Raw genomic sequence first — 21,576 nt, forward strand, 5'->3', positions numbered from 1 at the left:
TATAAATGAACTACGTCGACAAATCAAGAGATTACAAAATCCCATTGTTCTTCAGCATACAAATAAACAATACTAAACAACTTTTCATAAAAACAGTGCATCAAAAATGCCAAAGTTTTATTATTCTCCTAAATTCAAGTCACTATTCACCAACATATGATGAGACTACCATAACACTGCAATATTTATTATTCTCCTAAATTCAAGTCACTATTCACCGACATATGATGATGAGACTACCATAACACTGCATAACATTTCATTCCTCAACAAGTGTTCTCTGTGATGACTACTTATAATGCCTTATTCTATAGAAATCTTTTCTGATAATTATTGTAAATAACCTGTTTGTTGTATTTTCAAACAATAACCTACTATTAGGATGTATTTGTGTTGGGATCTGGTGGGACCCAAGGTGCAAACATGCTTACTACAGTAGTGTTATAAGCAAATAAACAAGATGATACTGTGCAACTCTGATGAATTATTCTCTAAAAAACATATAGTGAAATAAACATTTAGGGTGAACTGTATGCATAGTGATGGTGAACCTCAGATAAATATAAAGTATAGCTACATATTCCGTCTACCTGTATCAAAAAGCACCAGTGTCATATCGATTCAGGGTTTCTGTTTGACAATTACTGCAGTAATGGATATAAATATGTTATGATTATGTAAAAAAAAATAAACAGCCGAGAAAGTTGTCCGCATCCATGGAGCCCAGGTGTGCTGATGACGTTATATACAAGCGGTTAGGGTTAAAGAAACTTGATTTTTGTATTTCTCTTTCAATTCACATTTTACGTACATGGAAAATACAAAATGTTTCACACTATTATTTCTGTAAATTACATGCATGTAATGGCGAAATAATTTTCTTAGCTGTGACCCCTGACCTTTTCTTAATAAAGGAGAACCTGCTACACATGGTTCAGACATATTAACACGTGGATTAACAAAACCAGTGTTTTAATGACGTACAGGATAACTAAGGTTAGACTCTTATCCTTGAACTGCAGTCAGTTAGGAAGAAAGAATACGACATGACAGTCGACAGAATCGTAAGTAAAATGCACGTGCATAGGGGCGCGCGGTCGTAAGGTCAAACCGGGCTGGGCGGACAGAAGAGCAAAGACGTTGAATAAACAAAGCAGCAGGATTAGGCTTAGCAACCTGTCAACAGGTAATTGAGAAAACGTGCTCATTGGAACCTATTATTTAAAGGGTGCGTAAGTATGTACTTGAATAAGATGATCCTATTTAGGCGGGAATTACGTTTTGGGCATTGCTGAACAGGTAGGCCTCTTTATAGAACTACAGGGCAGTTGAGCTCCAGGACATTTGGTCAATGTTGAGGATAAATGACTTACTGGACATTGACCTCATGTCATCCTCTCTGTTCATATATATCCTTCTATATTTTTAAAACATTTTCACCTCTTCTATACACTGCTTAAGGTTTTATTAGGTAAATTAACCATTCACATTCTTTCTGTAGGACTTAGAGCTTAATTTCGTACTAAAGATTGTTCCGAATTATCTTACCTTAACTAATTAAACATGAAGTATAGATTCAAAATGAATCGGAGTAATAATAATCCCGTGTAAATATTAACAACTGATCCCACAGAAAGGTCTGAATTACGGATAAGCTTTAGAGGGCATAAGTATAGTTACTGAATTTTAAGGTTGGTTTTGTTATCAATCCGCAATATTGATGAAATTACATTAGTTGACTCACGCGAAAATCATGTACTACATGCGTTAATAGCTTGAGTTAACGGTCAGTAATCCAAAACCAGCCAAAACGATCAGGCCAATGTACGTTTGCTATTAACCAGTAATATTCGGGTAGATTCAACTCAATGTGTAGGGTCCAAAGCAATTCCTTGCCAATATAAAACAAACATTGGAAAAGCCAGAAGGAACAAATCTTTCCCATTAGAGAAGACACACTGAACAGAATAGCTTTTGGTTTTGAAAGCAAAGGAAATAATTGGAGCCGAGAATGACTTGATATTAGATTAGCGGAAACAAATAATTTTGTTGGAAGTCTTTGCTATTATATCTGGAGAGAAAAATGCGTTTTGCACGAGCAAAGCAATTATAATGATGAAGTTTAGTCAGGAAGTAACACATACAAATTCCAAAGCTTGTGTTCAGAAAGCGTAACAGAAAAATTACAAGAAAAGTTACACACCATGAAAAGTGTTATAAGCTCAATACTGTTAATTGGGATTTTAAAAATATGGAGGGGGCATAAATATATATGTAAACACACACACAAACATAGGTGTATATATACACAATTTTTTCTTGCAACTGAAATAACTTTTTACCTATTGTACTGCGCAATTTCAATTCAAGATTATTCATTCTACTTGACTGATTTATGTTTGCTCGTTTAGGATATTTATAGTTTATGTTGATTTATCTTGCAGTTTTGAATGTGTGATCACACACTCATATAACAAGTGTATTCAAAGTTATTTTTATTATTGTTTGTCCACATCTATTAAAGCGCATATAAATAGGCTTATTCAATTTATCTGTTTTTGTGTTATTTTTTAGTAAACCTACTAAACTTTCAAACACTCTTTTCAACATTCCTGCTATCACTGAATGAACACTCGTTCTTCCTTTTAAGTGCTTTGAAATGTTTTCTTTCACGTCAGTTTTTTGTGTGTAATATGTTTTTCTTTATTTGTAATACAGGTATCTAAACTAACTTAAAGTTACAATTATCTACAACTTTTAAATGTCAACAGTAGTCTCTCTAAGCACAGACCCATAAAATTGTTGGTTTTCATGACCACAAATGTCAGTCAGATATCTTGTTCATTCATGTATAACTCTTTATAAAGTTTTCCTGTCAGTTTACAAGATATTTCAAGTTGTTCTCTCGGAAAACACATCACATCGGTCGTAACCATATTTATTCAACAAATCAGCAAATAATCCAGTAACGAAGTTACTAACGGTTATTTGTTTGTTTTTTTAATTTGTGCATCAGGTTTGAAATTTCTTTTTGGCAAGTAATAATTAACTTATTATTGAAAACATTATTATAGCTACTTGAAGAAGAGGGGATGGTTATAGTGGCCTTTCCTTTGATCATTTGATAATTATTGGACACCTATCGTCAATTAAAGACATTTTCTTCTGCAAGTTTATCCAGTTACAAATGGCTTGGCATGGCCAGGTGGGTTAAGGCGTTCGACTGGTAATCTGAGGGTCGCAAGTTCAAATCCTCATACGCACCAAACATGCTTGCCCTTTCAGCTGTAGGGGCGTTATAATGTTTTGGTCATTCCCACTATTCGTTGGTAAAAGAGTAGCCCAAGAGTTGGTGGTGGTTGGTGATGCCTTCCCTTTAATCTTACACTGCTAAATTAGGGACAGCTAGCGTAGACAGTCATTGAGTAGCTTTGCGCGAAATTCAAAACAAACAAACAATCCAGTTCCAAAGTAAAAAATATATAAAAAATACCATTGCTAATCATAATAATCTGGTGAATGTAATTTTTTAGTAACTAAATAGGTCTTCCTATATTATTGGGCACCTATATGAAAATGTCTTTAATTGACGATAGGTGTCCTATATAATATTGGGAGGACAATATCCATGAATTACCTAAGGCCAAAAATATAATAATATTAAAAAAACACAAGACTTCCATATGTAAAGTCACATCTCTTTCACCACTGATCATGTATATTCACTACTAGCGTTCTGTACGTATCAAAACGAAACCACCTCCCCACCCACCTAAACGCCAATACTAACATACGTGTATTCAGATAAAGGAACAAGTATTGATCAAGTATTCCTCATTTCAGTAAAAAAAACAGTCAGAAATACAAACCTGTAGCGTTCCCAAACGATTTATGACTTCGTTCATTCTACATAATTTCTAGCACACTTACTGATCGTCATTGTCAATCGAGATCTTTCGAGTGAAATCATAAAACATAAATAATATTTTGAAGTAAAATTAACACATAAAATGATACATTTTGAATAATACTCTCAAAATAGATTATTTTTAAAACTAAACATTTTCATCAAATTAATGTATTCAACTTAAAACGCGCTATTTCTATTACAGTCAGGCTAGGTGCCCCAAGTCCTTTTCGATACCACAAATTTACTACACTTAATTATCAGTATCAGTATTTCAATGGTGCCTAATTTTAATAAAACACAATAAAGTCGTGTTAAGGATTTTTAAATGTTTAGCACAGCAAAGTGTGAATGCATGAAATGTTTTTCTAATTTCCGTTTCACCTTTTCAAGTCCTCAGATAACCATTTGTCAGTAAGCAATCGAAAGCCGATAAAAATTAGAAAGGTACTGAGAAATTTTTATTTCCAGTTAAATTGTTCACTTACCTTCACAAGTCTGTCCGTCAGCTTCGTATCCCGGCATGCACTTGCAACCACCTGCAAGAAGCGTCCAATTCCCGTCTCCTTTACAGAGCATTTTTGGAGGTTCTACGACTTCAGCATTGGGAACACATTGCCCCTCAACTTCAACAATTTCTGTTACCTGTTCACTAGTGGAAGTATCGGAGAAATAGGCAAAATTTATCGTCGTGCTGGGGCAAGTGACATAATAGACTTTAATGGCAATTAACGACAGGCATGCTCCCTGGTCACGGAAGGCAAAATAAACACCTTTTTTGGTAACTGGAATACTTCGAACTTCAGTGTTGATGATAACTTCGTTAGACGACGTAAACCGCCCCTCATCGGCTGCAATTCGATCGACGAGTTTGTAAGACTCGGGTTCCCAAGGTGGTGGCTCTTTAGTTGCAGCATCAAACTCGTAGTAGAGCAAAGAAAAAGTCTCTTTACATGATAAAGCCATGCCTGGAAAAAGATTACAGTCTCGCATGCTGAATTTTATTTCGATGTACATCCGACTGGCGTCGCCACGCTTGATAAATGGCGTCCATAACCAGTTGTTAACGTTTGTGTAGGCGACATCACAGACCACAAACGATCTCCAATTGATCCCCTGCTCGAAGTTTGTGAAACTTTCCTCGACCCACTGAGCGTAGAGAAAAGAGAGAGAAAAAGAAAAATCAAAACCTAATACAGTTGCTAATGTCGCTTTTTTTCAATAACAGGTGCATTACAGTTCATATAAAAATCGATAACATTATGCAATTTTAATGAGTTCAGTAAAATAAAATTTCACTTGTCATTTTAGGAAGCACTGATAAAGTAAACTTTTCTGATGTATGTAATATTTTTATTATTATTACAGATGATATAATTTTGTATCAATAAACGAAACAATAATTTTTTTAACGAAAAATGAACACACTAAAATACGGTTATTAAAACTTCTAGTGTTAATTTATTTATAATAGATACCGATACACGTACTAGAACAGATAATTATCCTGGAAACAAATACAAATCAGCACAATATAAAATGGCTTGGCATGGCCAGTTGGTTAAGGCACTTGACTCGTAATCCGCGTGGACGCTATAATGTCACCGCCAATCTCACTATTCGTTGGTAAAAAGAGTAGCTCAAGAGTTGGCGGTGGGTGGTAATGACTAGCTGCCTTCCCTCTGGTCTTACACTGCTAAATTAGGGTCAACTAGTGCAAATAGCCCTTGTGTAGCTTTGCGCTAAATTCAAAAAAACAAACAATCATAACATTTTAATAAAATATTTACCATGCGAAAATTTTGTTAAATTATAACATGTAACGAGCACATTTCACAGCATTTATAGCGCTAAGAATTATATAAAAAACACTTATTAGCTTTAAGTTTATATATGTGTGTGTGTGATGTGTATATATTTAAATTATATACACACAAATTGCGAAGAAAAAGAAACAAAACAGATTAAAAGTGAAGAGCATGAAATAAACAGAAACATGTGAGTCAAACGTTCATTAACCCTGAAGAGTTTTAACGCTGCCACATTAAATGTGTGGGATATGCATGAACAGAAACACGTTCATGTTCCTTTCCTATCTCCTTTCTTATCTAAACTATCCACAGCTGCACTTGCGAGACACCAGATCAAATCAATGAAAGCTCACAACAAGGTACGCGCTTAGAAAATTTGTTACAGGCCATTATTCATGTTTTATATCATTAACAGTCTTTATTACAATATACGAGAAAACAGGAAGCAAGAAAACCATTGTTCTTTCTTAAATTACAGCAATACGGTAATCCGGATTTTTACTGAAATATAAGGAAATTCAATGTCATACACATCCTCAAGACATGATTCTCTAGACGGATTTTTTTTTTTTCTATTTACCCCCGTCTCTTCAAACACTCCATTTCTGGCCATGAAATATGTATGAAACCCATGAAACGCATTCATCATGTGAATTTTCTAGTAACTTGGCAGGTTGGGTGCTAGACAACAACGTGAAGTAAGCCGTAACCTGAACACACTCGTTTCTCTAATAGAGATACAGATATGAATCAAAAGCGTCAAATTTCTAGCAGCAATCACATACAAAAATTGAGTTAATTTTATACATAAACACACACACAAACACGTCTCGTTGTCCGATTATTTATCAATTTCTCTCTCTATCTATCTATCTCTCTATCTCAAGTGTTTTTTGAATACGTTACCAAACACTTGGATATAGTTTGACAACATACGTAAAAATGCTTTCTTGGCGATTAGTTTTTAGATTTGTGTAAAATAAAACTTGTGCTCGTCACATAAAGTGGATTACATTATGTTTCTATACTTCTTGGACTATCTTCTGCATTAGAACTATACAAGAATCAGCTCTCTATTTGATTTAATAACAATGAAGAGAGTTGCGTAATACTATAAGCAATCGTGTCAAATTATTTAGAAGAACCATAGAACATCTCTCTCTCTTAGCGACACCAAAATAAAACGATCTGAGACAAAGTGCCTTCTTATGTTTTGTTTGTGAGCTCTACACAGCAATCTCATAATTTAACGCCATACAACATTGTTGTTTGGAAGGTACATTGACGACAGCCAATCTCATGACATAACGTTATACTTCATTATTTCTTTATACAGAACAGAGTTATAGCAATAAATATGACCTACCTCACATAGCTTATGTTACTATGAATACCTTCAGTAAATATAACAATTATATATCCCATTTTAACTGAATTATTCCCACTTCCTTCTTAAGCAGCGGCGAATATGATAATTATCAAATGTTATCTGATGTATCAATGGCTGCGTTATATCGTACGTTGTTTGAAGTAGCAATGAACATAGTATATATCACTGTTTTTGAATTTCGCGTAAAGCTACATGAAGGCTATCTGAACTACCCCTCTGTAATTTGGCAGTGTAAAACTAGAGGGAAGGCAGAAAGTCATAATCACCCACCGCCAACTCGTGGACTATTCTTTTATTAACATATAGTGAGATTGATCGTTACATTATAACTCTTTCTCATGGTTAAAATGGCGAACATGTTTAATGTAACGGGGTTTCAAACTCGCGACCCTCAGATTGCGAGTCGAGCGCCCTGACCACCTAGTCATGCTGGGCCGATGTAGATCAAATGTTCATTTATGTGGAACAGAAAATATATAACTCCCGTTACTTGTTGTAGTACCAAGTTTGTGGCTTGTTTTTTTTTTTTGAATTACGCACAAAGCCACACAATAAGCTAGTTATCTGTGCTCTGCCCACCACGAGTATCGAAATCCAGGTTCTTGTGGTATGAGTTCGCAGATATGCCGCTGTGCCTCTGGTTCTTGTGGTACGAGTCCGCAGATATACCGCTGTGCCCCAGGTTCTTGTTGTTCGAGTCCGCAGACATACCGCTGTGCCTCTGGTTCTTGTGGTATGAGTCCAGACATACCGCTGTGCTACTCTGGGGGCAAGATACTGAGTGATGGAGCATCAAAATGTAAATTGATTTGTTTTTTATAATTTCGTGCAAAGCTACACGAGGGCTATCTGCGCTAAACGTCCCTAATTTAGCAGTGTAAGACTAGAGAGAAGGCAGCTAGTCATCACCATCCAGCGCCAACTCTTGGGCTACTCTTTCGCCAACGAATAGTGAGATTTAGTCACATTATAACGCTCCCACGGCTGAGAAGGCGAGCATGTTTGGTGCGACGGGGACGTGAACACACGACCCTCAGATTACGAGTCGCATGCCTTAACAACCTGACCATGCTGGGCCTAAATTGATTTAACGCACATGTATAAGCATATGTAATCAACCTATGTATAAAAGTATTATCGACTTCCGTCCTCTCTCTATCCTTATGAAACAAACATATATCACAACCAACTGATAATCAAACTGAAATAGATGACCATCGAAAAGTATTGATACACTTTGTCTTTCGAGTTGAATCAGATCTGTAAAACTTTGTGACAGTACAAGTGTAGCGATCTTCACACACACACACACACAGAGATTTCATCTAGGCATGAAAAGGTATATCATCAGAATTATCGATTTAGATAGTAAGTCGTCTGTTTTCATGCAAATTATGGGGAAAATATCCACTTTATCCATTTTGCCGACGCCAGTAAGTTGTTTATTACTCCAACACAAGCGCGCGAAGTAACGTGACAGTTGTTATCCGACCAGTCTCTACACACGTGTGTCTACAATATATGCAAGCTATATGGAAAGGTACAAGTTTAAAGACACTCAGTTCCTTTCCTTCTTCTTATGAGATAATTAGCCGATAAGAAAGACGGAAGAAAATAACCTATACACTACCAAACAAATCGATCCGTTTCTTACTCGTAGCCAAACGAAGCTGGAACCTTAAAATTTCAAGTCTTGGGTTTTCAGCGCAACCGTAACAAATTTGTCATTAAATTATTTTGGTTCAGTTGAAACACCAACAGAAACAGATATTATATCAATTCGTTTTTTAAACGTTGACTATACGACAGAAAACTCCAATTTTCGTTAATTATGCTATAAGAATGTACAAAACCTTGCTGTTAACATATAGTTACCGATTAAAACTGTGACTGTGTAATAAATAAATAAAAGATTATTACACGAAAATGCCTAAATATATTTTTGTTAGGTTAATTAGGCTTATGGTAAAAACGTTTTAACAGTAGTTTCAATGTGATTATTAGTGTTTATATTTACATTTGGTACAAATTTTGAACTACTGATGGTCTTTCATTCGTTCAGTTCTACTTTAATCAAAACCAGCTAATTACAACATTTTTATTAATGTGAAACGCATAAGGCAACTTGCAGAAAGGGAAATAAAATGTCAGTTATATTTGGGTCAGCTAGTGCTTTACCCCCAGCGGCACAGCGGTATGTTTCTGGACTTACAACGCTAAAAACAGGGTTTCGATAGCCGTGGTGAGCAGAACACAGATAAGTCATTGTATAGCTTTCTGCTTAATTCAAAAGCAACAACAACAACAGCTAGTACTTTAGTGTACACCATCTGGGAGAATATTATCATACAGACGATTCACCCAGTATTCTGAAACAACAGGATGTCAACTAGAGTTCAGAGTTCTAAAAACACACACTGTCAATTAGAGCAGGGACTCCCAAACTGGAGATCACAGAAAAGTTTCGAGGGAGGCCTTAGGAAATACACAAGATAAATAATACCATTAACCTACTCAGTATCAGAAGGGGATTCTCGCTCAGAATGCGCAATGTGCCAGGGGTTCTTACGCCGAGAAAATTTGAAAATCTCCGAGCTAGAGTACCTAGAGTTCTGAAACAACAGACTGCCAACTAAAGTCAAAGTTACGAAACAATAAAATGTTAACCTACAGGTTTATATTTAAAAATAACGTAAACACGAATACATTTCGTTACTTTTTCAAATGAAAAAATACGGTTTTTCTAATATACTTAAACTTTCTGGTAATAAACAAATAGAAAAGGAAAGAGGTTCATTCAAGATCAAAATAATCCGTGTATGTTTTAAAAGAACGATGTTCCAGATCCTGTGTTGCCCTTAATACTACTTAATCCATCATTTGATCATGCTGAGTTTGACACCCGTAATTCTTACGTTACATGTTTATGCGAAGAACAGCAAGGTAAGTTTTATGCTAAACAGTTTAAATAAGCTTTTCAAATACAGACTCCCCCTAGTCAGCGAACTTCGTCTTTAAAGACTACGTTTAGGCAGACTAAAATCACAAAAGTTTATTAGAGCTGTATCGAAATGGAAAGCAATGATTCCAGGTTTTCACCCATCTTTCTCCTGAGAAACACCTGTTGGTTTCAAAGTGTGGCTTGAAAGCTTTTAAACGTTTGATTTTAGCCTTTAAAAATTTCATATCTTTATTATCTTGGTAATAGTTCCAGAGAATATGTCCAGCTTCATCGTTATAGCTTTTTTGAGGGGTCAAAAGGTTCTCTTTCTTAAATATAGCTTCTATTTTGTGTATGAAGGCGTTGATACGGATTGACTTTGGACACGGTCCACATGGTACTAACTCTAGAATGCTGGTTTAACACTTAGTACTAAGTACAAATGCTGGTTTAACACTTGGTACTAACTCTGGAATGCTGGTTTAACACATGGTACTAACTCTGGAATGCTGGTTTAACACATGGTACTAACTATAGAATGCTGGTTTAACACTTGGTACTAACTATAGAATGCTGGTTTAACACTTGGTACTAACTATAGAATGCTGGTTTAACACTTGGTACTAACTATAGAATGCTGGTTTAACACTTGGTACTAACTATAGAATGCTGGTTTAACACTTGTGCTGGAATACATTCATTTATCAATTATTTACTCACAGAATAACTGGATATGTTACAGCTATAATAAGGTAAAATTAGTGGCAATATAAAGTACTTTTGCCACTTAACATAACAATAGAAATAAGGCATCTAATGATCAGTCATTTTGGTGTGAAATGGAATTTATGGTTTGTTTGGGTAATTTTCGTAAATGTACATTTAGAAGGTGTGTGTGTTTTTGTTGGGTTTTTTTTAAACATCTATACAGCCCAAAACATTTCAGTACAGAATATGCTCACGATAAGCAGCGACACCCTGTCATCGATGACACTTATAAGATTAAAGTGTTTATAAGATTCCCTGAAATAGTTGTTTCCAGAGCACCTTGTACAATGCAGATCAATCTTTCAGCTCAGTTCATTACGATGTACACACCAAACTGAATTTACCTGTATTTATAGTTGCTACTAATCGGTACCTTACTGTTTGTAGTTATCTATTACTTCTGAGTTTTTCGTTATATATGAGTTATACTGTATTTAGAGATATCTATTGTTTTGAGTCAACTTATCTGCAGACAGTTGCGCGAAGGTGACGGTTCTCCCATGTAAAGAAGAAAATTAATTGAAATAAAAATAAGGAAATAAGGTACCACAATTTGGAGGTAAGTAAGTTGAAAACTTACCTCCTGAAGTTAGCATTCCAGCCCCCAGTATGGTAGAAAGGCAATAAATGAAGGCACAGCAAACGAACTATACCAGCACGAAGTGTCCCATCCAGTGAAGGGTGATGTGGGACGTTATGGGCTTGAGAACTCACATCTCGCTCTCCTAATTTCTATTTCTATATCTATTGCTACTCTTATTTGTTATGTGAGACTGGCGAATGGATGTTTAGACTGATAGATGGTGTATCTCCACCGCAATGTGGGTCCTACTTCCGCAGTCGCCTCCAAAATCTATTGTTTTTATGGCTTGGTTATGAACCACACTGTGTCTATAGATACGCTGCTGGCCAAAATCTTAAGGCCAATAAACATAAAGAAAAAATATGCATTTTGCGTTGTTAGAGTTAACCACTTATTTGAGTAGAGCTTCGAACGGTGACAATAAGAAAAGGGAAAATAAAAATAAAAGTTTTTTTACCATTAATAGGAAAATGTGAACACTATGAAATTAGCCTAAATACTAGCTAGTCAAAAGTTTAAGACCATACCAAAAAGAAGTCCTAAACAGGGTAGGAAATGTCCAACAAGAGGTCTCAGTAGTGAGTTGCACGGCCGTCGTTGCGAATAACTGCAAACAATCGCTTTGGCATGGTCGATATAAGCATTTGCAGAAGGCTGGCTGAAATGTTATTCCAAGTGGTGAAGATGGCTTCACGAAGATCATGCATTGTTTGGAATTGACATCCATTTCTATAGACTTCCCTTGCCATCCACCCCCAAATATTTTCAATGGGGTTCTGTTCGGGCGAACACGCTGAATGGTCCAAAAGAATCACGTTATTCGCCATGAAAAAGTCCTTTTTCCTGCGGGCATTGTGGATTACAGCATTGTCTTGCTGAAAGATCCAGTCATTTCCACACAAGCGAGGGCCTTCAGTCAATAAGAATGATTTCTCCAACAGCTGCTGTTTGACGCCCCTGTATAACCTAAAGCTCCATTGTTCCATGGAAGGAAAAAGCACCCCAGATCATGATGGAACCTCCTCCACTGTGTCGTGTAGAAAATGTCTCCGGTGGGATATGCTTATCGTGCCAGAAACGTTGGAAGCCATGTGGACCATCCAGATTAAATATTTTCACATCAGAGAACAAAACCACTTTTCTACGTCCCATGTTTGGTACTTTACTTCTCAGTAAAGTTTAACCGAGCTGTTTTGTGGTGTGGAAGGAGGCGTGGCCTTTGAAGGCGTTTACGGTTTTTAAAGCCTTTATCTCGTAGATCCTGTCTTATTGTTCTTGAGCTGCTTTCTGCGTCCGTAAGGGCCTTAATCTGGTTCAACGATCGGCTGGTGTCTTGCCGGACAACCCGTCAAATCCTCCTACTCACCGCCGGCGAAATGTTCTTGGATCGACCACTTGAAATTCTCGTTCCGTACCCCTCAGGGTCTTAAGAAATTTGCAACACTAGTTTTACTACGCCCAATCTCATCAGCGATGGCACGTTGAGAGATACCTTGCTTTTGCAGCTCGACAATTCTGCCACGTTCAAACTCTGTCAACTTTTAGCCTTTGCCATGTTTTTACCCAGTGTAACACAGGAGATGTCAGTGGGAGATGTTGACAACGGTAATGCTTGAACACAAATGACTAAATTTCGTTACATGTTAACCGATTAAAGCTTTGTTTCAGTATGGTCTTAAACTTTTGACTAGCTAGTATTAAGACTAATTTCATGGTGTTCACGTTTTCCCTATTAAATGCTAAAAATGTTTTTATTTTTATTTTCCCTTTTGTTATTTTCATCTTTCGAAGTTCTACTCAAATAAGTGGTTGAGTCTAATAACGCAAAATGCATATTTTTTCTTTATGTTTATTGGCATAAAGATTTTGGCCACCGGTATATCTATTGTGTTTTTATTGTTTGTTTATGAAGCGTATTGTGTTTGTAATTACCAATCAATTATATACTGTTTGTATGTGTGTTACTGTAACTATAGCTACTCGTCAAATCGCTACTGCTTTGCTTTATCTTATCGTGAAATAATAGATACTGATGAGCTCTAACAGATTGAAATTATTTAGGTGATTTTTTATACGTTAGTGAACACGCATTTTCGACTTTTATTCACACACGTGGGTGTGGTGTGTGCGCGTGCGTTATTTCCTATGGTTTAGTTAGAGCTGATTGTAATGATATCTACTTAACATAACGTATTCAAAACTGAAACAGTACAAATCAACAGGTTGATTCAGACCTAAAATAGTTAAACTCAACAACAACAACAACTCTCGTTTTATCCAATTTGCATGTGAAGAAGAAAAGCCAACCTTTCAAAAGCGCTCCATTTATAGGATTTTTGTCATTTCTCGTTTTACTATCAGCGATGTTTCGACAATGAAAAGGAAATTATTTATGTGAAACATAAACGTGTGTGTGGTGTTTTCACACACTATACTACTATATAAAGACTAGTCTTGTTCTGTCTAGGGTTATCTAGGGTTACTGATGAGGGGTGGAATTCCCTAAGGCCGGTATAACTCAGTGACAAGTCATGAATCAAATGATGGATAGGAGTTCATATTTATTTTTCTGTAATTCTATAGCAAGAGACAAAATATTGCCGTGCTGACACGAGAAATAAGATAAAGACAACCGGAAACAGTCAAGCTCTATCACTTTAAGGTCAGAGGTTGTTGGTTCGTTGTTTCATTGAGGCATTATAATGGTGTTCATGAGGTTGTGAATTTTAATGAATGTGATTACAAGTCTTAAAAAACTGCGACTCGAAGTTAAAAAGTATGATGGGAAACCGTAGAAACACCAACCTGTCAATCAATGTCAGTTGATACAACATCATGGACAGTAAGTGACTAGTACAGTGTCTTGTTTCACTTTCTTTCAGTTAAAAACTAAACAGATTCCTATGATAATTTACTGAGAAAAACTCCAGACTGGAGTAGACACAACACGTGTATATAATTTGTAACTCAAATGGAACGGTATGTATATACAACAAAATGTACTTACTATCTATAGCTTCGAATTTATCTTTTTAAACTATGAGACTTTGTTAGTTGGCGTAATTTGTCTGACAGTCCTGTCGTTTTGAGATATTCGTGTATATGCAAGTAAGTTGATCCAATTAAAACTGAAAGAGAATTAGATTGGATTAACAGACAGGGTAACAAAAAAAAACAAACTGAGCCAATAGAAGGAAGGGTTGCGTAAAGGAAAATGAGAAGTTTTAAGGCTTAGAACAAACTAGACATTAAAAAAATTAGAACACTAATGTGTACTCTCTGCACCGAAGGTTAATGAATCCATCCATCAAGCTGAATCTGCTGGGTTGGAATTCTGAATGTTTGTTTGCTTTTGCTGCTCTGTGTACAAAGTGACTCATGTACTTAAATGTGAGAGGCAGTTTTTACGACAAATGTTCCAAAAAGCAAACAAGTGTCGCAGATCTTTAAGTCCGCCCTAGCGGCTGAAATCGATTCTTAATCACATTATACCCTCGGTATAAACTATATGTATCCAGCCCCCTTGTTGTCAGACTGAATCAACCCTCGTGAATCAACACACACACTTCCTGAATACCTCGAGCTATAATTGTTCTTTTTAACATCTTTCAAAGTTATCCTGCTTGAAATTCATCTCTACTATAAATTCTAGTATATTTGTAATAAATATATTCATTCTATGAGCCATATTTTCATTATTTCTGCTTCACCGGAAGCCATTTGAAGTTTCTTTAATTACATAACTCGAAACCCCTTCCTTTTTTAAAGCTATTCGTCTACTTTTTAATTCTTTAAGTGCGCAGTTTAGATGTAGTAAGCGACTTTGCCCAGAATTTTTTTACAACTGACTTACATGCGGTTATAAGATAAACTTATATAGTGACGATTTTTGTAATGTAATTACAAAATGCATTTTATTTATTGCACTTTTCGTGATGGTGTCAAAATATTTTCGGTTACACGCATGTGTATGAACAGTTATTTCATAAAGTATAATAAGCATAAACCAATGCTAGTAACTATATAATAAATTTAATTTATGCCATGTTTATCTGGTTTATTCTCTGAGGATGTAGAGTTGTCAGTTACAGATGAGTCACAGAAACAATATGTCATGATCATGGTAAACTATCATTTACCCCCAGCGGTTTATGTCAAGTTTACATTTTCGCTTTTAAACAGAATAAATAAATAAATAACACTGAGACAAACATTTAAATTTTTGAAATTCCTCACTCTAATTTACTTAATTTTCTCTCTATACATAAATTCAACGTAATTGCTAAACGCCAAAACTTACGATTCACATTTGAGCCTTAAGCCGAATATACACCTACCTCATTGGTGCATTTATATATCTATTTCAACGTTTGTTGAACTTTCCACTGTAAATCTGCCTAATGAATTATTCCTTATTTATATATAGAGTTACGGTACAAAGATGTCCAACAACAAGTGTTTACAGTTTTCTTATTACCCTAAACTAGCTCGCATTTCTATTATATAAAATCCTGAAATTAATGCCACTGAAATAAGTAACTATTGAATTTTTTTTTTCCTGATACAAGAGCTCAAGTGTAATGGCAACATTTAAAGATTCAATGAAGACTGGCCCTAATTCAACTTATCTAAATACTAAACTACATTTGTAACAAGCTAGATTTCATTATATAAATAACTAGTTACAACGTCTTGCTATTATTAACTTAAGTTTGAAATAAAGTGTGTTTAGAGTAACTTAGACTTTGCATAGAGAAAATGCATATCGACAACACATAGTAGTTTATTAGTTGAATATCTTCAATGCTAAGAACGTTTTGGGCTGACAGATTATGAGGTCCAATTATGCCCCTTAAACTAACCCTTCTACCAGATTCAGAAATATGTCACTCTATATTTATTAAACTATATACTCTATAACTAGTTTATCCCCTTCCTTGGCACAGCGGTATGTTTGCTGGGATCTGGATTTCGATACCGATTGTGTTGTTTTGGGCTTAACTTCAAACAAACAAAATTATTTGAGAAAAAAAAAACATTTTGAAAGAAAAATTAAACTCACTAAGTTACAAAGTCCTGCAACAAAATTAAAAATCTCCAGAACACACTTGAAGAGGGAACGTTTTTGAGTCACAATGAAATACCCTAAGCCTTCTTTGTTTTATTTTTGAGTTTCCTTAGTTTGTAATTGTTTTATCATTTTCACGTTATTTACAAATGATTACATATCGAGGAATTACAGGATGTAATTTTTTACATATTAAATTAATAGGTTCTTAGCGCCAAATTTTGTAATACTGAATGTAACTAAAGATGAGGAAACTATCACTAGTTCATATACGAGGATAATTTGGTGAAATATACGTAGCATTCAATCACTCTACAAATAAACTTGTTGTGAAGTTTACTTTCACTACTAACTATGAACATCATGTAGTGTTCAACTACTGTTGCTATGCGATGATAAAGTAAATATCATACAGTGTCAACCGTTATTACCAGTAAAAGATAAGGTGAATATCATGCAGTGTTCAATCTTTATTACCAATAAACGATAAGGTAAATATCATAAAATGTTCAACCGTTATTACCAGTAAATGATAACGTGAATATCATACAGTGTACAACCGTTATTACCAGTGAACGATAAGGCTAATAAGGAAAACTGAGCTTTACTGAGGATTTTAATTTATATATATATATAGATTTATCAATTATTCATTCTGACTCTCATTTTTTGTTTCGTCTGTCTTTCTTTCATTTCATTCTTCTATCTATCAGCAAATTTTCAAAAAGAAAAACTAATTATTTCCAACCAATTCACTGATTCCACAAACAAGGATTATGCAACCATTTAGCACGTTAAACTACAACATTTTAGACCTGTTTAACCAGATTGGCAAATCCTTTAGTCTGACATGCAAACTGTTCATTACGTAGCTGTTGTACCTGCAGCAACCACGCCCCGCTATCATTTTCGTAAGAACTGATGTAGTTCTAAGTATGGTTCAGACATATCGAACTGCCACTACCTTGAAAGTTTAGAACGCAATTCTATGTTCTGGAAATTCCTTCCTTTTATTTCCTTTCATGTAACACGTAAATATCGTAGCCCGGTTAAAAGTGCTGTGTTAGTTTCAATCGATTCTGAGGTCTTAAAAAACTGTACCTGACACTTGATGACTTCAACTTTAATCTTCTAAAATGAGGGGGAAATCATGTGTGAGCAACAGTCTTCATGACAGCACGACAACAAACCATCCACCTTTGTGGCTGGCTATCTTCCTATCTTTCTATCTTTTTAGTTTTACCAATGTTTATTTTTCGATCAAAATGTGTACGTAAAGCTTTAGAATTTCTTCTGTTAAAAGCTGAAAGTACGAAACTTATAAAACTCTCGAAGAAAAGTTTTCAGCAATTCTTTTTTTCAGCTTATCATTTTCCTGTTTGAACGAAAGAAAATGACAACTTGCAAAAATGTTAACACTTGGTACCAGGAGCTTTATGTTCAAGAAATAAGAAATTCAGTTCTGCCTCAAGCTATTGGGAAAATGATTTTAACTATAAATATGATCCACGTATGTTGATAGTCTGTCTTTTTATGATCAAACTACATAGTGCTTCACACGTTTACAGAAAACTTTGACAATATACCTATCGCCACCTGGTGTAAAGCTACCTTCTTCGCAGAACAAATGACTAGTGCCACGGTGTTTAGGTTTGGATTGAATGCACTACATATGTGACACACCCCACCTTAGGAACTGAGCTAAACAGTTCAGACTCCGCCCTTTAGATATGCCTTTCATATGCGCGCAGTATTTCGACAGTATTATTTCTTAATAATTTAAAATGATAATGTACGTGGAGTCAAGCTTTATGGCTTATTTTAACACGTTTAATTTCTTAACAGTAAGCAACATAAAATATCGTTTGAAAATTGTATACATCTGTTTAAAATGTACCATTTATCTAAGAAGAACCTGCAAAGTTGTTAACTATCATATCTACACAGCCGTTTCCAGCGACCTAAATTATAGATTTGATTGTTTGTTCATATTTAAGCACAAAGCTACAAATTTCTTAGCCCGACATGGCCAGATGGTTAAGGTACTCGACTCGTAATCCAAGGGTCGCGGGTTCGAATCCCCGTCACACTAAACATACTCGCCCTTTCATCCGTGGAGGCGTTATAACGTAATGATCAATCCCACTATTCGTTGGTAAAAGAGTAGCCCAAGAGTTTACGGTGGTTGGTCATTACACTAGTCTAGTCTTACACTTCTAAATTAGGGACAGATAGCCCTAGAGTAGCTTGGCGCGAAATTCAAACCAATACAATTTTTTTTAGCGTTAAGAAATCCACATACTTACCGCTGAGCCACTTGGAGCATGAGTTTTGGCAATTATACTTTTTGCATGTGATTTTTACTACTATGTCTAATTGTATCGTAACAAGGTCAGCGGAGATAGCCTAGTTAATCTGCGCCTTAAAACATCAAACAACAACCAACCATAACAAGGTCAGTACAAAAGAAACGCTTTCCACTTCCACACAGAAAAGTTTTAGAAAACAAGTCCTGTAAGCTCAAACAGTGGATGAAGGTATCATTAAACTGTTAGCTATTAGTAAGAATTACTTTTTGTAAACTTTACTTATACAATGTGCTTCACTATCAACTACAAAGTGGCGTTCAATTGGAAAAAGTAAAGTAATAATCGAAAACGATTATCTTGTCAGTTTCTAACTTTATTCAAATCATATCAAACTTAGCAACAGGATACTTTGAGGTAGTTCGAGTTGTTTAAAGAAACGATTCTTAGTAACAATAAAACAGGGTTAACCCATGGTGTTGTTTGAATCTTCCCTTGTAAAGCGCGTGAAGTCGAAATAAAGCCGAGGAAATAAAAATAACCCTACCTCAAAGTCTCTTCTCTTCATGTACTAAATAAAGTCTTAGTTCCTAGCTCTCTAAAAGATAAAAATATATCAAATATTTATGTAGAAAAGTACGAGTTGGATAGAATTAAGTACGTAGTTAAAAAGTGTGACGTTTTGCAAAGTACTGTAGTATTCCAAATTAGGCTTCACTTTCATTATTAGATTACAACAGTTTATGAAAAACAGCTGTGTTAACAAGAAAGTCAAGAAACATAAACATAACTATCTGTTACACCAAATCCAGTTTGTGACAACATAAAAGACATGACTTTATAAATTTAGATATACATCAGTAATTTTGTTATCTGCAAAAGGTAAAATAAAGGATCAAGCACGTCTTCAATGATTAACATAAATGGATTGATGTGTTTGGAAATACTTTATCGGTATATTACGGAGGGAAAACGTGATTTTAATTATGGTGAACTTCGCAGGCTTTTTACGTAAGAATACAATTATCTACGTGTTTTTATTTCTGTTCAATCGTTTACTGATAGACGTAAAAACAGAAACAAAAACTGTTTAATTAAACAGTTGATTCCTACAACTTTCATCTTTGTAAAAAAAAAAAAAATACTATTTCTTACATAGACTGTGATATTATTATATCTCCTATGATGCCTGATGGAAAATTACGTGAACTGAAAAAATCTAACAGTTAAAAGTTACTGATATGGATAAATAAACTCTCAACATTTTGAAAGTATACTGCTATGATGGACCTTCAGATTCCCGCAGTATAAAGTTTTATAAAAAAAAAAAGCATAAACTGCACCTTGAAATAAATGTATACTATATTGAATTGCCGATAATTTGGAAAAAGAGTTTGATTTTTAATAAGAAAATGTATCTAATTAGCATCAATCTATATATTTATATAGTAAACATTATCTCCATTTGGAAACAGCAGGAGGCGGTAGTTGTTTTCTTTCTAAAATTGTTTGCTTAAAGCATATTTCAACCACCATATATCCAACTACTACATGATTGAATACCCTTTAACTGTTCGCTATTTCCAGGAAATGAAGTTGAAGTTTGCATGACAACAGTCAAATAACTTAATGTTGAACTTATAAAATGTGTACTAAGAATATTGATCAGAACTGTCGAAAAACACGCTTAGCGCCACCATGAAAGTTGGAAATTTGAATTCATCAAACAAACAAGATTTTATAAGACTTACAACTCTTTTAAAGAAAGTTTGTCTTTCACACAAATTAACGTAAAAAAAAACAAAAAACTCAATGTGCAACTAGGCTATCATTTTGCTAACCCACATCATTAACCACATTCCAAATCATTATATGATTTAAAAAAAAAAGAGGAAGAGAGATAGATATTTGCTGTGTTTGACATGTGTAATAGATTAATTTTCGAGTTATTCTAATTATGTCCAGTTTTTAAAAATAACATCTATGCAAAAGTTCAAGTTTCTGTTTTTCTACTTAGATTTGTTGAATTGACAGAAAGTTTAATCTACTGGAATCAACGAAAATAACAACTCTCTTTTCCTTTCGAATATTTCAAATCATAAAGTTCGAAAATATTCGCTAACTATTGGATGCTTGAAAGAATAGAACTACATTTGAAAAAAATCTGTTGAAAGTATAGAACAAAAACAACAGAAAAGCGATTTTTCTAAAGATATTTTAATATAAGGAAAATACAGTCAAATTCTTCACACAATTTTCACTTGTTAAACATAACTAACAATATGCTGTTTTACGGGTATCAACTTGTTAATATCGATAATTTATCAATAAACAGCATAGTTACTTATCCATTAATAAAACGACCTCCATTCAAAACCATCGACGGTATCTAGTGTTATGAGTGAGAAAACACTGCTCTGCTACTGAGAGACTATTTTAAAAGAAAGGAAACAAAGGAAAAAGTAAATAACAAAACTGGCTTACTCCAGGAGTTCTGGCTTGGGGACCATATGGATATTTTGTCCAGTCGAGAGAGCTTTCATGCGTTGTGTCCAGCAGAACCACTGTAACATAAAAGGAAACATAGTTTGGACAGATATTCCAAAATCTTCAAACGATATGAAAATAATTTTATATACAATTTTTCAAACATTTATTTTGGTTTTTATGAACGATGTTTAATAAGGTAATAAGGCAATTATCATTTCGTCATATTTATCACTTGATGAAGCTATACATGTCTTCGTACTACAAAGTCATTGTATTTAAATATTTAATACTGATGTTCCCCTTTTATCATTA

General features: G+C 34.8%; 1 protein-coding gene across 3 annotated transcripts in view; it reads right to left on the reverse strand.

Moving 5' to 3' along the window:
* The window catches only part of LOC143251033 (ephrin type-A receptor 4-like), a 194,167-nt gene that overhangs the window by 50,537 nt on the left and 122,054 nt on the right, over positions 1 to 21,576 (reverse strand). For all 3 annotated transcript variants that reach the window (XM_076502322.1, XM_076502332.1, XM_076502343.1), the window contains exons 2-3: positions 21,259 to 21,338; positions 4,396 to 5,056 (exon numbers count right to left, since the gene is read on the reverse strand). In XM_076502322.1, the coding sequence (XP_076358437.1) occupies positions 4,396 to 5,056; positions 21,259 to 21,338 (741 nt within the window). The remainder of the gene's footprint in view (positions 1 to 4,395; positions 5,057 to 21,258; positions 21,339 to 21,576) is intronic.

Source organism: Tachypleus tridentatus, chromosome 1, assembly GCF_004210375.1.
Source record: "Tachypleus tridentatus isolate NWPU-2018 chromosome 1, ASM421037v1, whole genome shotgun sequence".
Classification (NCBI taxonomy): domain Eukaryota; kingdom Metazoa; phylum Arthropoda; class Merostomata; order Xiphosura; family Limulidae; genus Tachypleus; species Tachypleus tridentatus.